A 17,441-nucleotide genomic window follows, 5' to 3' on the forward strand; every position below is an offset into this window, starting at 1 on the left:
ATTTACTTTCAGGGTGAGTAAATAAATTAATAAAAGTAAGAGAACAATCCATTTGATTCGGTTTGCGTTCTCATATTGAAAAGATATATATGTTGGAATATGAATAATAATAGTAATTAAAAAAGAGGAATAATACCAAGGTAGGTAGTTGGAATTAATGGTCACAAATATATGCGATGATATATAGATAGTAGGAGTCCTACTACTCCTAACTCAATCCTTGCCATTGGATATTCCTTCAAATAATCTTTTCTGGGTTTTTTTCTTTCTGTTATGCAGCCCCATATCTAAAGCTAACTTTACCACTTGATCCCTTTTTATCTTGTTATTCTGATGTAACCTTCTCAACTCCAATCTAATTTATTCACTTAATCTCTTACCATATATAACATTATTTATAAAAAGTAACATTATAAAATGTACCTTTTTTCCTAACTCACTTTTGAATGCTTTATTCCTTCATTAATCATTTCAATATCATAATTTTATTAAAGAAAAAAATAGCGTTCCCATTTTTTTAGCCTACTCTATTAATTAGTCAATTAAGCGGACTGTGCTCTTATTCCGATCTTGCCTTCAACTTTAAGTATCAGATGCTAATCCCCTTCAAGATAATAGTTTTCTTCTTTTTTCATTTCATTTTTTCTAATAATCTTCCTTAAATGTGATATATGATACAACATGTATATTTATATGAAAGATTTATCTCATTGCAATTTATTAATTTTTTATCATTATATAATCGGTTTATATTCTTTTGAACATTGTATTTTATCTCATTACCTGTTTGGATATGGATATTATAAAATTATTCAAATAGACTTCTAAATTTGATTTTGATGTAGAAAAAAATGAATATTACAACACAGTTATTAGGCACAATAATAGTGCTTTTTTCTGAATTATTATTTTAGTGAATTATTTGTGATTTTGTGAGGGTGGTGGTGACTGTGATTCTCCTGGGTTCGCAAAGGGCAAAGTCTTGATTCTTGTTATTTGTTTTAATTAACAACTTTTTATAGAAAGAATGTTTTTTGATAGATGGTATTAAATCATTGTATATGTATTTGTACGAACATGTTGTTGGTGTTGAATCACTGAATTTTTGACTAAGTGTTTGACTTTGCTTAATTTGTTTTGTTTTGTCATGACAACATGAGGTATCTTTGGAATTTTCGCATTGATTATATTAGCTATGATAGGATTCAAAGAATAACAAAGGCTAGACCTTTGAGGTAACTCGTTATGGGTGACCTATCTGTTTGTAAATCTTGTCTCCAGGGAAAATTGACAAAGCGTTCATTCTTTGCAAAAGGAGAAAGGGCCAAAGAACCCCTAAGGCTAGTTCATACTAATGTTTGTCGATCAATTAATGTTTAAGCAAGTGGTGGTTATGAGTATTTCGTCACTTTCATTGAGGATTACTCCAAATACTCATGTCTATACCTAATGCATAGGAAATTCGAGATTTTTAGAAGTTCAAAGAGTTCATTGCTATGACTCAAAACCAATTAGGTAAGACGTTAAAGATCTTGCGATCTAATAGGGGTAGAGAATATTTGGATAATTAGTTCCAAGATCATTTAATTAAACTTGGAGTATTGTCTCAACTTACTGCCACAAGGACTTCGCAACAGAATGGTGTTGCTGAGCGACATAATCGCATGTTAATGGAAATGGTTCGATCTATGATAAGCTATTCAACTCTACCGACTTCTTTCTGGGGACATACAATCTAGAACACATATGAAATTTTAAATGTTGTATCGTCTAAAGTTTTCTCCAGGACACTATTAGAATTATTGAATGATTGTGAACCTAGTTTGCGTCATTATAGAATCTGGGGGTGTCCCGCTCACATTTTAAGGGAAAAGGAAGGAAAGCTAGAATTGCAAACTAAAGTTTCCATGTTTGTTGGCTATCCTAAAGGCACTCGGGACGACTTGTTTAATAGTTGTTAAGGTTGGTGCCCTAAAAGTATGTGAAAAGACATTTTTATTGATTAAAATAAAAGTACATTCATGAGGCTAGTGATTTTTGTTTTAGAGATTCAATCACAAATGGTTGGGAACATTATTTTACAATAATGAAATCCATGTTTTCCTAATGGATCGAATATTGGTTCCCTTAAGGGTTAATTCTGGGACTGAATAGTTATTGAGCTCATTCTATAATATGATTATAGATTAATTATTCACTGGTGAATTAATGGTACTTAAGGAACAAGAGGTAATTAGAAGGGTGAAGCGATAATTCTTGACCAACTCTAATTAGCGAACTAATAAATGAAGGACATAAATACATATATTGATTATATCAATGGACTACAAGAGAATACTCGGTAAATATAATTCTATAATTACTAAGAGTGCAATTCCATATTTATAGTAATAATAGAATTAATAAATAAGATTATTTAATTGCAGAGTTTAATTAATAGTCTGGTGTATTGGAGCTTAGTATTATAAGTCCATGGTCCTGGAGTCGCCTTTGTCCTACACTGTCAACGATAAAGATAACTCGGGCAAGATTAATTGATAAAATGACTAAATTGCAAAGGAATTAATTTTCCAAGACTAAGTGATAATTATGTGCAATTAATTAATTATTAATTTTTAATTATTTAACCAGTTAGTTTTTATTTGAAAATTTTTATTTTAGTTAAAATTAATATTAATCAATAATTGGATTAATATTAAAGAGTGTTAATTATTATTATTATTATCTTAGTATAAGATAATTATTCAAATTGATAGATTTAAGATAAGGTTAATTTTAAATTAAATGATATTTATTTTTTGGGGATAAATATATTGTCTTAAAGATAATTAAACAAACAAATGAGAAAAATTAGGGAGACACACAGTACGCTACTCACTGTGCTTGCACAGTGAATGGTGCAACACACATGTGCCACGTGTCCCTAGAATTGCAATTTTTAATTTCAAATATTATTTGTTTAATTATTGTTTTAATTTGATGAAAATAAATAATTGAAATGAAAAGATAACAAATCAGATTGAATTAATTTTATTAAAAAGAATTTTTTTTATTATCTTTATAAGTCTAAAAAGAAGTGATTCTTTTAATTCAGTTGTTTTAGTCAAAGAAAAACGATCAATAATTTTTTTTTTTTGATCAAGAAGAATAGAAAAGCTTCATTGAAAAAATGAACCAACCAATTACAAACTAACTTCAGCTACAAAAACTGCAACAGACTATAACTGGCCGAACCAGTCATTAATTACAAAGAAGATTATGAATATACAATTGATCTTGAGCTGTATTAAATCTGTTAGACACTAAGTAAAGACTATGTTTAGTAGTGAATTTAATATCCTGAACCAGATTCCAAACAGAGGAGGAGTATCCTTCAAAGTAACATATGTTTCTGTTGGTCCATATGCTATAAATGGTTGCTGCAAACACCATGGTTACTATATTAGCCTTAGTACCTCTCCTATCTCTAGTAAGCCAAACCAGCCAGCCCTTAAAATCCAAAGGCCAAGCTGCAAAACCCAACCAGTTAAAAATCAGATGAACCAACCGAGATGAAAGATAACACTCAAAAAACAGATGAGCATGATTCTCCTGGTAGCCATCACAGACCGGACACAACAGAGAGATCAAAGGGATATGCAGCCTCTTAAGGTTATCCCTTGTTAGTAACTGAGAATTAATCACTTGCCACAGCATAAACCTGTGTTTAGGAAGGATTAATCTGCTCCAAACAGTCCGAAAATACTCATCTTTTTGCTGAGTCAGGAGGCTATTATACAGCTTCGAAGACAAGAACTTTCCCTTCATACCAGCAGCTGAAATGGCAGCAAAACTGAAGTACTTTTTCAGATGACACAATTTCCGCCAATACCAGCTACAATCCCCCTTTAAGTCATAGTTCCAAAAGCTCTTTTCTTTCAGATAAATGGAGTTAATCCATTTAACCCACAATAAGTCAGGCTTGAAAGATAAGGCCCAAATATACTTAGCCAGCATAGACCGGTTCCACAAGGAACCATCTCTAAACCCCAAGCCACCATAAGCTTTGGGAAGGCAAACTTTTTGCCAAGAAGGGATATGCAATTTACTCCTCTGCCCAGAAACTCCCCAAAGGAACCCTCTACAAAGTCTTTCAACTTCCTTGACAACACTTTGGGGCAAAACAAAGATATACATCCAATAGTTACGAAGCCCGAGAAGAACAGAGTTAATAAGTTGAATCCGGCCAGCAAAGGAGAGGTGTCTACTAGCCCAGTTCTGAATCTTCAATCTAAATTTCTGAATGAACACCTCACAGTCTGTATGTTTCCATTTAGAAGGCCTCATTGGAACCCCAAGATATCTTAGGGGAAATGAACCCACTGCAAGGTTAATATCTTGAGAAATTCTATTTCTATCCGCCATAGAGACTCCTCCGAAAAAAATATGAGATTTACCAGAATTAATGATCAAACCAGAAGTAATGGCAAAATCATCAAGCACCCTCTTAACACTCCTAACAGCTGGGAGAGTTCCCTTGCAAAAAATAAGCAAGTCATCCGCAAAACACAAATTAATGAGCTTTAAACTCTTGCACATCGGATGAAAACGAAAAAGGGAATTAAGCACTGCATATTGAATACTTCTAGTCAAATACACCATGATGAGAACAAATAAAAGAAGGGACATAGGATCACCTTGTCTCAGCCCCTTCCTCCCCTTTAAACTTGCCTTGAACTCGGCCATTCATCACTAGAAAATAGGTGGTATTCCTAACACAAGACATAACCCAGCCTATAAACTTCATGGGGAACTTTAAAGCTTTCAGCAAGCCTTCAAGAAACAGCCAGTCTACGGTATCGTAAGCTTTGCTCAAATCTATCTTAATAGCGCATCTCGAAGAAGTAGAAACTCTCCCATAATTTTTAATAAGATCTTGACAGATCATGATATTGTGAGCAATAGATCGACCTTGAATGAAAGCTCCTTGATTGGAATGAACAATAACGGGAAGAACAGCAGCCAACCTTTTACAAATCAACTTAGCCATGCATTTATACAGTGTGGAACAGCAAGCTATTGGCCTATAGTCGACAACCCGAGAAGGATTAGCAATCTTAGGAATCAAAGAAATGGTTGTTTCATGAAGCTTAGAAGGAAAATTGCCAGATTCAAAATAGTAAGAGATAGCCGAGCAAATCTCTTCCCCTATCTTACTCCAAACAGCTTTAAAGAAGCCGGAACCATACCCATCAGGACCTGGGGATTTAGTGTTAGGAATACTAAATAAAGCCTTCCGAATTTCCTTCTTAAAGAAAGGTCTCAAAAGCGAAGCTTGCTGCTCAACTGAAAGCTTCAGACCTAAGTCAATATGCTGCAAATTAATCCTACCTGAAGCTGAACTAGGACTGCTTAAACAAGCTTTAAAATGACCCATAAAATGAGATACCACTTCTGTATAGTTTTCAACTAACTGCCCTTCCTCTGTCATAAAAGAAACTATCCCATTTTCAGCCTTACGCTTCTTAAGAAACACATGAAAAAAGGAAGTGTTCAGATCTCCTTGTCTTAACCAAGTTACCTTACTCCTTTGAATTAAAAAACTCTGATATATCCTGAACAGAATACTCCCCTGCGGCAGTCCTCTCAGCCTCTTGATAGTATGAATCAAGGGGGTGAGCTTGAGCTTGCAGCTGAGTATCTTGATAAGCATCCTTGGCCTTATGATAATTTGCTTGTAAATCTCCTATTCGGTCCATATTAAATTTTTTAAGACAGTGCTTAAGCCTCAGCAGCTTTAGAAAAATGGCATTCATACCATAAGCTGTAATTAGGCCTCTCCAGCTATTAACCACCAACTCATTGAAATCCTTGTGCTCTGCCCAGTAGTTATAATAGCGAAAAAGTTTGGATCCCAACTGCTCAGAATTTTGAAAACTAACCAGACAAGAACAGTGATCAGATATGCCTTCCCATCTATAAATTGCTGTAGATTTAGAGAACAAATCTAGCCACTTTTCATTGCTCAAAACATGGTCAATTTTTGAATATATCCTAGTGGCACCCTCTTGGTTATTAGACCACGTGTAATAGGAGCCAATACCCCGAAGAGGTTCAACCTGAGCACCTGCCAACCATTTTAAAGAGTCATGTAACTCTGAGTCTGAAACAGCCTTGCCTCCAACTCTGTCCTTGCCTGAAAGAGGGGCATTAAAATCACCAAGATAGATCCAGGCTTTAGGCATATGATAAGGTCTCTGTAATCCTTCCCAAAGACATCTCCTACCCTCAATCGAATTAAGACCATAAACAAATGTGACGCCAAATTCCTGCTGCAAACCCAACATCTTCACCTGACAATGAATTGCTTGAGAGGATTCCTCTAAAATAATGGTTTTAACAAACAATCTTCTCCACATTACTAAGATACGACCTTCAATGATAGAACTAGTGTGATAGTCCCAGTTTGGAAAATGGTTCTCCATGAATTTACTAACGCTGCAACCCTTCAGTTTAGTCTCCAAAAGACCACAAATTCCCACTTTGTATTTATTACATAAAGCACTAACTGGGCTCTGTTTATTTACTTTATTTAGCCCTCTAATATTCCAACTTAAGATGTTGTAGCTATCCATAGGAGGAGCTAGGATTCAAACTGCCTTCCTTGTTGGTCACCACTGTTTCTTGCAGAATTTCAAACTTGTTCAGAGCTTTAGTTTTACGACCTGCATTATGAGCATGAATATCTAATCTCTGTCCCTCCTTAGCATGTGCTGCAACTCTTTTTGGGGTTCTCCACGGATTAGTGACCGTACCTGTATCATTAGTGTCATCCTTAGTTTCCTCGCCTAAGAGAGAAGACCCCTCTAGTTCCACCTTCTCTTTGCTTCTTTCTGAATATGCCTGATCCCCATCTTCTTTCAGCTGTCCAACCTGCTGTACCCTAGGTCCCTGCTCCTCCTCCGTTTGGGCCTCTGTTACTTTCCTGACCCAATGAACTTTCTTCTCTTTCCTGCATTCTATCATTGAGTGCCCAAAGCCAGCACAGGTTTTACACTTTATCGGTAGCCATTCATACTCAACTCCCTGCTCCATGATCTGACCATGTTCGTTAATGAACTGAATGCTCTTCGGAGGATTATCCGTGATTTCCATCTCAACCAAAACTCGAGCAAATTGCACACTAGACCGTTCCCTAGTAAACTTGTATACCATTATCGGCCTACCTATGGTGCTAACTAAAGCACTAAGGCATTTGCTACCCCAATACTGAAGCCCTAAATCTTGAAGGCGAATCCAAAGGGGAACAGTGCGAACCAGACGAACTGCACTCAAATCCATTGTCCATGGCCGAACTATGACTGGCTTCCTATCAAAATGGATAAGGCCATGTTCAAGGACATGATCTCTTGTAGCATCATCATTGAACTTTACCATTGTTAAACCCATCGTCATTCTAGCTATCTGAGCTATCCCTAGGTGACCCCAAACCCTCTTGATGAATCCTTCAAAGACAGCCATAGGTGGGTTGGCACCCAACACCATGCATATGACTGCCGAACTCCAATTTGCGGATTGCATTTTAACCTCCTCGGCATCGATTTGAGCAAACTTCCGTCCTTCTCTGAATAGAGGTACAGTGAACTCAAGCTTCTGATCTGAAAAAGAGAGATTACCAGCCTGAAATTTCTGCCATTGCTTCTGAGCTGATGCCTGATAGTCATTTGCCTCCACCTTGTCTGCCCATGACATTCGTTTTGAGGTCGACTCAGCCTGGTCTAATTCCTCGATCTGGACTTCTTGAGGCTCAAAATTGCCCAACCCTAAGTTCTCATCACAAGGACGAACCCCGAACTCTTCAGTTCCTACTTCATCTACCCCTGTTCCAGCAACTTCCTTGCACATCTCCACTCGAGTGTTGTCCAGGCCATCGATTATCAAATTCTCTTCCAGATTCAGCTGTTGCTCTTGGTCTCCTACGGGAGAAACTGGCTTCCGTAGTGGTTTCTTCTTCTTCGCCATGGGAGGGGGAAAAACCAGCACTCAGCCTTTTAGTTTTCTATGAATAAATTTTTTCCTAAACCTGAAAATTTTGAGAAATCTCTACAGCCTTCTCTCTTCTCCAAACTCTGTAGATTTTATGTGTTGAAAACAACTAGAGAGCCTAAATAATCAAACATGTGAATCATTCGTGCCCACACACGTCCTTGTGTATTTGAGGAACAACTTGGAAGACTAAGGTTTGAGTTTTCGCTGGATAGAAAGATCCTTTGATTATACAAAAAGAGTCAAGGAATATTGATAGGCTATAAGAGGTAATTAACTTTTTACTTTTTGTGTTGATTTAATGTATATATATGTGTGTATTGATCCTGACTCTGTATTAATGATTTGTCAAAGTCCCCCCACCTCACCTTCTGTTGCGTCCCTAATTTTATTCAAATTAATACCAACAATTGGTATCAGAGTTGTTATCCCCAAAATTTGAAAATGATGACGTGGCAATAGAAGTGGCAAATGGCAAGGAATGGCTGGGTAATTTGGCTTAGGAGTGACCCAGTAGACCAGTGAAGATTTTTGACTGACTAGTCAAGTGTCATGACCGACCAGTCATGACCTTGGCCGACCAGTCATGTGCTTGTCCGCCCAATCAATGCCCTTGGCCGACCAGTCATGTCCTTGTCCGACCAGACATGTGCTTGTCTGCCCAGTCAGGTGCTTGTCCGACCAGTCATGTCCTTGGCCGACCAGACATGTGCTTGTCCGCCCAGTCAGGTGCCCTTCCGACCAGTCAGGTGCTTGTCCGACAAGTCATGTCCTTGGCCGACCAGACATGTGCTTGTCCGCCCAGTCAGGTGCTTGTCCGACCAGTTATGTCCTTGTTCGACCAGTCACTTGTCTTGGCCGACCAGTTAAGGTTTGGCCGACCAGTGAGGAATTTTTGCCCTTCAGTTGTCCTCCTGAGTGTGATGTGGACCGACTAGACAGAACAGTGCTACGCAAAGGATCCCAGTAACGGTTTCAACAAGAATCGGTCATACCTGTGTGGGAATCTCTCAGATTATCCCACAAAAATAGTGTATTGTTGTATTTTGAATATTGTTATTAATTGAATATAATGAGAATAACGAAATATCCCGATTATGGGGGACATCATTTGTACGATCCTTAGCCTATAAATACAAGACCCATGGCATCATAAAGAGGATTCGATTCTAATTTTCTGAGAGAATATTTGTATCTGGAGAAATATTGTATTCATTTCATCTGCAATAAAGAAACTTAGTTGATTCAGGTTCATCTGATCTTGAGTGTAGATCTATAATCATAACTCTAAGTGGACTAGGCTATTACCAACACATTGGGGCTGAACCACTATAAAAATTGTCTGTGTCGTATATTTCTTTTGAATGTTTTTTGTCGTTTTGACGTTTACAGGTCGTTGGCCAAAAACGCAGTCAACAAGAGTGGTCTACATATATGTATACATTTAATGTTGTGTGTGTTTATTATATTATTTTATATGTATATTGAATGGATGATTTTGTTTTATAAATGTATGGTTGAATGATTAATCGTTAATTATATGGTACTATTGGGTTAGGGATTGATTTTATTTTTCTTAGATCTTTTGTAAGCCATAACGGGGTATAAGAATTTTGTAATTTTATTGTAAAAATTATGGTCACAAGAGAAGGAAAAAAAGAGATAGGGACCTGAGCCACCAGCCATACGCCAACAGCCCGAGCCGTAGCCCACGTGCCCCTGTGCCAGGCGCAAGCTCTTGCACCAACCGCACGCAAAGGCCCATGTGTCAGGCGTTGTTGCGCCCCAACCAGGTGCCCTGAGCCCATGCCCCTGCCTGCACCATCCTAAGCCCCTCTATGCACCTCCCATTGCCGCGCAACCCTAGGTTTGTGCACCAAACTTTGTTGCACTACAAATCCCTATTTTTGAGCATTTAGTCTTCTATTTAATTAATTCTTTAATTTATTTGAATTCAAAAAATTAATTATCTTTTTTTTATTAGAAAATAAAATATCTTTTAGGTTGTTAAGATTTTATCTTAAGTTTAAATAATTATTTGAATTTGATTATTTTAATTATTTAAATTCAACTAAATTAAAAAAGATAATAAAAAGGGTTATTTAATTAAAAATCAGTTTAATTAATTAGAAAATCAATTTCTAATTAATTATTGAGCCAAACGTATTCTTAAAGATTATGAAGATGGACCTAAGAGAAAGAGAAGGAGATTATAGTCTTTGTAATCAACTAAAGCCCACTTTGTAATTTTAAATTTCTATTTTTCAAGGGTTGTAAATTTAGAAATACCCAATTGCTACTCGGTTCATCAATTATTGTTTATTTATTTATTGTATTTATTTAAATAAATGTTAAATGATGTTTGATTGAAAACATGATAATGCATTAGTCCATTACATGTCATACATGAAACCCCACACAATTTCAATTAATCATGCATCTCATTTTGTAGAAACATGATTATGTAGGATTGTCCTATATGTTTATGTCAATTGTTTTGGTGAAATCAATTGCATGTAAACTACTAAGGCTTAAATTAGTTAAAACTTGGTAAATCACACCATAATAAAGGCAATAGTTATCATATGCCTTTTAGGATAACCAACTTTATTATATCTGAAACTACTGGTATTTATTGTCAAATATAATAAATCTTGTATCTTTTATTTTCAGTAAGAAAAAATGTTACCACCCAATAATTTTCCCATCACATGTCCTATCATGCAACAAAAGATTAATGATCATATAAGAGGAGTAAAACTCACTAAAGAGGATGAATAAATTCAACTATGTTTATTTTTCTGGCTAAAAATCTTAAACATATTTTTAATGAAAAACGACCTCCTCATATGCCATTATGGGATGCAAGGAAAGAGGAACATGAGAAATATGCTAATTGGATGAGATCGAATCACATGGCAAGATATTATATTCTTAGTACGATGGAGGAAAAGTTGAGGAAAAAGTTCGAAGGCATTAAATATGCACGTGATGTAGGAAATACTTATTGTAGGATCGTTATTTATTTTCATGAAATTTACATATTATCAAACAAACATGCAAATTCCTAGAACATGTTCCTATGAAACTCATATAAATATAGAGTAAAGTAAAAAACTTACATTACGCAGTAGAATTGGAACAACTCCATCCTTCAATCTCTCTAACCCTTGACTCCTTTATGTAGCAGAGTATTATCAAGAGATTGTACTAGATCAGCAACACAATCTTCCTCACCAAGCCTTTGATCAACCTAGAACTAGTGTGGGCTGGTTCTCAATACATGAGACAAAAATCTAGAAGAGAAGAAGGTGGGAGAGTGACCAAGAAAGGTTAGACTGTCTAGGTTTTCACTTACCCATGATGAATCAACTGAAACTGACTTCCTTATGAAAACCCTAGATATCATATTCCTTAAATAGGCAATTTAATGGGATTTCATTAAATTTAAATAAAATAAAATAAAATAATAAAAAAAAAAGATAAAAGCTTTGGGCTCCCACAAATGAACTTGGGCCCAATCTCTTTATTTTGAATTTAGATCCCAATTGGGCCTAAATTCAAAATATTTTATTTATTTTGTTAATTAATTAATTAAATCCTTATTCAAATTAACTAATTATAATTTGAAACTTGATTTAATATTATTTATTTATATTGACACCAATTTATCTTATCTAATAAATTTACCCAAAGATTCTCTTTTATTCTCTAAATCTCATATCTCTGTAATTGTTTTGAAATTGACCTAGTCAACTTTAAAAATCTTAATTCTTAATTAAATCAATTAATTGAGACATTCTAGATGATTTACTCAAAGGTGATACGGGGACCATGGATCCATGAAATCAAGCTCTAAGAAGTTACCGTGAATTTATTTACGATCCTACTATAGACTCATAATTGAACTCTTGAATTCATAGAACATATTTTTCAAACCATAAATACGTTATCCATTGTTATAACCATTACAATCAGTCAATCCTCTATCAATGACTTACTAACGAGATGGGTACAAATTACCATTTTACCCCTCATCAATATTTTATCCTTAACTCCCACCAAGTTCCTTATAAATGATATTTTCGTGAACTTAATCACAGAAATGAGATCTCAATCATTTAACCTTTTGAACAAAGAAATTAAGGAAATCATCTTTTCACTTCTCATACAGAACTTATATATTTCATATCTATGAATAATACTCCCACTCAATTACACTACTAAATCTCCAAGATGTATGGGCTAGACCATAGGGTAAGCTGGTAACGAACAAGTCAAAAGATTTAAATAATATAATTAGCCGAATATTATCACTCATAATTAAGATTGACTTATCCTATGGTCAATGTTGTGACATTGATTAAATTCAATAACAACGATACTTATTTATCAATCAATAATCAATATTGGTCCTAGTCCGATGTAACTAAATACATCTGATCTAGTATACTTGGTCAATGCCTTGGACAAGACATCACACCCTGAATGTGTAAGTAGATCATATCGTAGATTGCCTAATCAGTGAAAATCCAATGCAATGATCTAATCTTACAACTATAATCCACTATGACCTAGTCACTATAATTGTAACTATCCATATGTTCATAATTTTATAAATGTTTGTATTATTTCAATAATCATGTAATAAAACAAGCAAGCAACATGGTTGTCTAACTAAATGATTTCTACTATTTTTATTGACAATATAAAATTGTGTTACATGCCCGACATGGTTTTATAAGGGCATAAAACCCAACATGTGACATGTTGTCTATGAGGATATATAGACAAGACCGCATTCACGAAAATGTAAATAGGATTTTCCTATACCTTAAGCTTGAATAGTGGATTATGATAAATCATTTTGAATCTTTGATTTAGAGACCACTAATCATATTTTTTTTTGTTCTTCTTTACAGATTCTTGAGCATTCAAGGGAACTTGTAGATGGAGACCACTGGACAAGGATGTACATGGAGAGCGTGTTTAGTTCATAAAAGCGTTGGAGATAGTAAGTTTAGTTTAGTTTTTTTTATTGAAGGAAAACTTTATTTTTGTTTAGAACTATTTTTTAGTTGATTTCTTTTATAAATATGATTTAATTTTATTGCATATAGTGACATTTAAATATTTATTAATAATATGATTATTCTTAATTTTCTTTGAAATAGACATGTAATTATAAACATTCGAACTGTAGATGCTTTTACCAAATGAACGATCGCTAAATAACTTTGAGTTATTTAAAGTAGCTAATCCAAGAGGTAACAAGAGAAAAAAAGTTTCAAAAGAGGATGACACATATTTACGGATTCTAAGACTAGGTCATATTAGTCTAGATAGAATAAACCGGTTAACAAAATATGGACCATTGAGAGAACTAATTGTTGGAACTCTTCTTGTTTGTGAATCCTGTCGAGAGGGGAAAATGACTAAATACCATTTCTCAGTGAAAGGCAATAGAGCCAAAGAACCATTAGAGCTTGTACACATCGATGTGTGTGGTCCAATTAATGTACATGGTAGAGGTGGTTATGAGTATTTTGTCATTTTCTTTGACGATTACTCTAGATATGGTCATACTTACCTAATGCTTAGGAAGTCAGAAACCTTTGGCAAGTTTAAGGACTTCAAAGTTGAGGTCGAGAAGAAGTTAGGTAAAACTCTTAAGACACTTTGATCGGATCGAGGTGGTGAATATTTGGATTTATAATTCAAAGATTTCATGTTGGAGCATGGTATTCTATTCCAACTCATAGCACCTGGAATGCCATAGCGAAATGGTGTTTCAGAGAGAAGAAACAGGACCTTGTTGGACATGGTCAGGTCTATGTTGATCTACTCATCTCTTCCTCTCACATTCTAGGGTTATGTACTTTAAATAGAGACTTACAATTTGAATGTAGTCCCATCTAAGCCGATAATCTAGACACCACTAGAGTTGTGGAATGGTAAGAAACCTAGTTTGTGTCATTTCTGCATTTGGGGTTGTCTTGCTCATGTTCTAAGACCTAAGTTAGCAAAACCTAACTCAAGGTCTGAAGTGTGTGTTTTCGTGGGCTATGCACCAAAAACATGAGGTGGTTATTTCTATAGTTAGAAGGACCAAAATGTATTAGTTTCCACAAATGCAACATTCCTTGAGCATGACTATATGACTAACTATAAACCTCATAGCAAAGTAGTTTATGAGGAACTCACAGCTGGTCAAATTCCATCACCAACATCATTAAATGATAAACGAAAAACTAGAGAGACCACTATTCCTGGAAAGGAAGCCCCAACACAATGTCGTAGTGGGAGGATTGTGAGACAGCTTGTTTGATATGAACATGAGGCACATGTCCTTGTTTTTGACACAGAAAAGGATGACCCATCGACCTTTAAGGAGGGAATGGAAGATCTTGAAAAGGAAAAATGGAAAGAGGCTGTGAATTAAGAAATAAAATTGATGTATTCCAATTCTATCTGGAAACTTGTAGACCCACCTGAAGATGTCAAGCCCTGTAACGCCCTACTTCCTTAGAGCCATTACTAGTGAGTTTATAATGTGCTATTAACTTGCTAATCGAGGTTTTAAGACAAAAGTGTAGCTAAACAATAAACAAAATCCATACAATTTGAAAATATAATCATACATTGAAAATTATAAAGCGATATACATTTGGGATCCCATAATACTGTTTAGAAATGTTTACAACTCAAAATTATGCTTAAAGACGACTAAATGAGAAAACTAGGATTAATACCAACATCTCCCAAAAATACCCCTGGCTGTGGCAGCTAAGCAAGCCAAACATGTACACGCCGCTTGATGCACTCCGTACACATGGCTGGTCGACTTTCCCCTTGCCCTTACCTGCACCATAGAGTACCCGTTAGCCGAAGCCCAGCAAGAAAACTTCACATAAGCAAATAACATATGCATAACCATCATTCAACACATAACAAAACCGCCAACAAGCAAAACACATATCGGCCATGCCATCCCAGGCGCTTTACCAGGCCCTGGGTTCGCGGTCTACACCGCGAGGATATCCCAGGTATCTTATAGGGGTCTCACCCTGGAAACTCGCACTCCACATGCTTAACTCTGCTCCCGGCCCTTTGCCGTTCTCAACCTTCGTCGTTCTCGGCCTTCGACGTTCTCGGCTCTTGCCGTTCATTGACATATATGCACACACAGCATAATTAACACAAATACTTAAACACGTATAAACATAACCAATGGGGCTACGCCTTGCAACACAATCATATAGGGTCGTGCCCTGCAACACAAACTATAGGGCCTCGCCCAGCTCTACGAGTACAACAATTTTCTTACCTGTGTTCCGAGCTTTCAAAGCACCGATATCCCGAGCACACTCCCCTAGTCCGAGCCTCGCTGAAAACCTAGTCACAACGCATCAACAACATCCATCAATGAAGTTCTAATCCATTAAATAACTTTGGGTTATAATTCTAGTCTCCGGGACCTTGAATTCCATCAATTCGGATGATAAAATCCATCCTGAGCCTTAACTTTTGGATTCCCGAGCCTAAACCTCCTTGGGGTCCAAAACCCACTAAGCGTCGCAGCCCCAAGAACCCATGCCACGGCCCACCTCAACCAGAAGCCCCAACCCCCAAAACAGGCTATGCGTGTCGCGACGCAGTCCATGGTGTGCCGCGACCCGCCCTTCTTTCTGGCCTCCAAAGTGTTCTAGAGGGCCGCGGCTTAGCAAGAACAATGTTGCGGCCTGACCCTTCTAACCCAGAAAAATCCTCCATTTTCACAACTAAAGCCAAGCCAATTTACCCCAAAATAAACCCAACAATCCAACTTCATCACCACAGTAGCTCTACTATAGTCTCAACAACAAAACCTAACAAGAATTAACCCCAAACCTCATCTAGAAACTCAAGAGTGATTCATCACCTAGCTCACATGCATAACCTTGAAACACCATCAAAACTCAGCATAATTCAGATAATTAGGTGCTAGAATCCTTACCTTAACTGATAGCTTTGCCCTGAGCTAATCCTCAATCTCCACCAGCCTCAATTCCCTTGAAAGCAAGCCCAAATTCTCTAATAGGTCAAAGTCTCCAAGCTTCCAAGAGAGAAAACTCCAAGATAGTGAGAGGTTCGGTTCTCTAAGATTCTGAATGCTTCCTTGGTTTTATTTTACTTATCCTAAGTCACTTAAGTTACTTCCAAGGCTCGGGGTACCAAAAACGTCCCCGAGGGAAAAATGGTAAATTTCCCCGATATGCCCTCCTAAACGTTCTAAGTTCAAATATATCTCCAAATATTTATTTTCATTACCAGATAACCCAATAAAATGTCTAATACCCGATATACCCCTCAACCTGCCCCAAGTCGGGTATTCGACCACGTTGTGACTTTCTAGCTAAACCGCTCCATAGGAGTGTCTCGGATCTTGCAATACAAATATATCATAGTAATCATTAATATTGCATTTATGCCCTCAACGGGCTAAAATTACAAACATGCCCCCAATAACCAAACGGGGCCCACATGCATATTTAATTCACCTTAATTTGCATTTCTAATCACATACTCAACAAATTCACATATTAACATAACAAATCACTTATTGCTCTCCAGGCACGATAATCAAGGCCCTAAGCCCTATTAGCAAATTTGGGACGCTACAACTATCCCCTACTGACAGAAATTTCATCCTCAAAATTACCTGAACAACTCGGGATATCGCTCTCGCATATCCGATTCAAGTTCCCACGTCGCCTCCTCAATCATGTTGTTCCTCCACAGCACTTTCACCAAAGCGATGGTCTTATTCCGCAAAACTTTATTCTTCCAGTCGAGAATTTGAACCGACTTCTCCTCATATGAGAAATCCTGGTCTAGCTCCAAGTTCTCATAACTTAATACATGTGTCGAATCTGATACATACTTCCGGAGCATGGATACATGAAAAACATCATGAACCCCTAATAAGGCTGGAGGCATCGCCAATCTGTAATCTACCTCTCCAACCCATTCCAGAATCTCAAAGGGGCCAATAAACCTAGGGCTCAGCTTGCCCCGAATACCAAACCGTTTCACTCATGTCAAAGGTGAAACCCTAAGGAACACATGATCACCGACTTGAAACTCTACGCTCTTGCGTTTCAAGTCCGAGTAACTCTTCTAGCGACTCTGGGAGGCGAGCTTTCGAGCTATAATATTTTCAATTGCCTCATTGGTCCTCTGAACCATCTCAGGACCAAAGTATCTCCTCTCACCCATCTCATCCCAATGGATAGGTGATCTGCATTTCCTCCCATATAGCATCTCGTACAGAGCCACTCCGATAGTCGCCTGATAAATGTTGTTGTATGAAAACTCAATCAAAGGGAGATACTTACTTAAAGATCCCCCAAAATCCAGCACATAGGCTCATAGCA

At 36.7% G+C, this 17,441-nt stretch overlaps 1 protein-coding gene across 1 annotated transcript; it reads right to left on the reverse strand.

Moving 5' to 3' along the window:
* Positions 1-3,240: 3,240 nt before the first annotated feature.
* On the reverse strand, positions 3,241-4,641 carry LOC133779317 (uncharacterized). Its single transcript, XM_062219292.1, has one exon. The coding sequence runs from the start codon at positions 4,639-4,641 to the stop codon at positions 3,241-3,243; it is 1,401 nt and encodes a 466-aa protein (XP_062075276.1).
* Positions 4,642-17,441: the final 12,800 nt, after the last annotated feature.

Source organism: Humulus lupulus, chromosome 5 (genome assembly GCF_963169125.1).
Source record: "Humulus lupulus chromosome 5, drHumLupu1.1, whole genome shotgun sequence".
NCBI classification, from domain to species: Eukaryota; Viridiplantae; Streptophyta; class Magnoliopsida; order Rosales; family Cannabaceae; genus Humulus; species Humulus lupulus.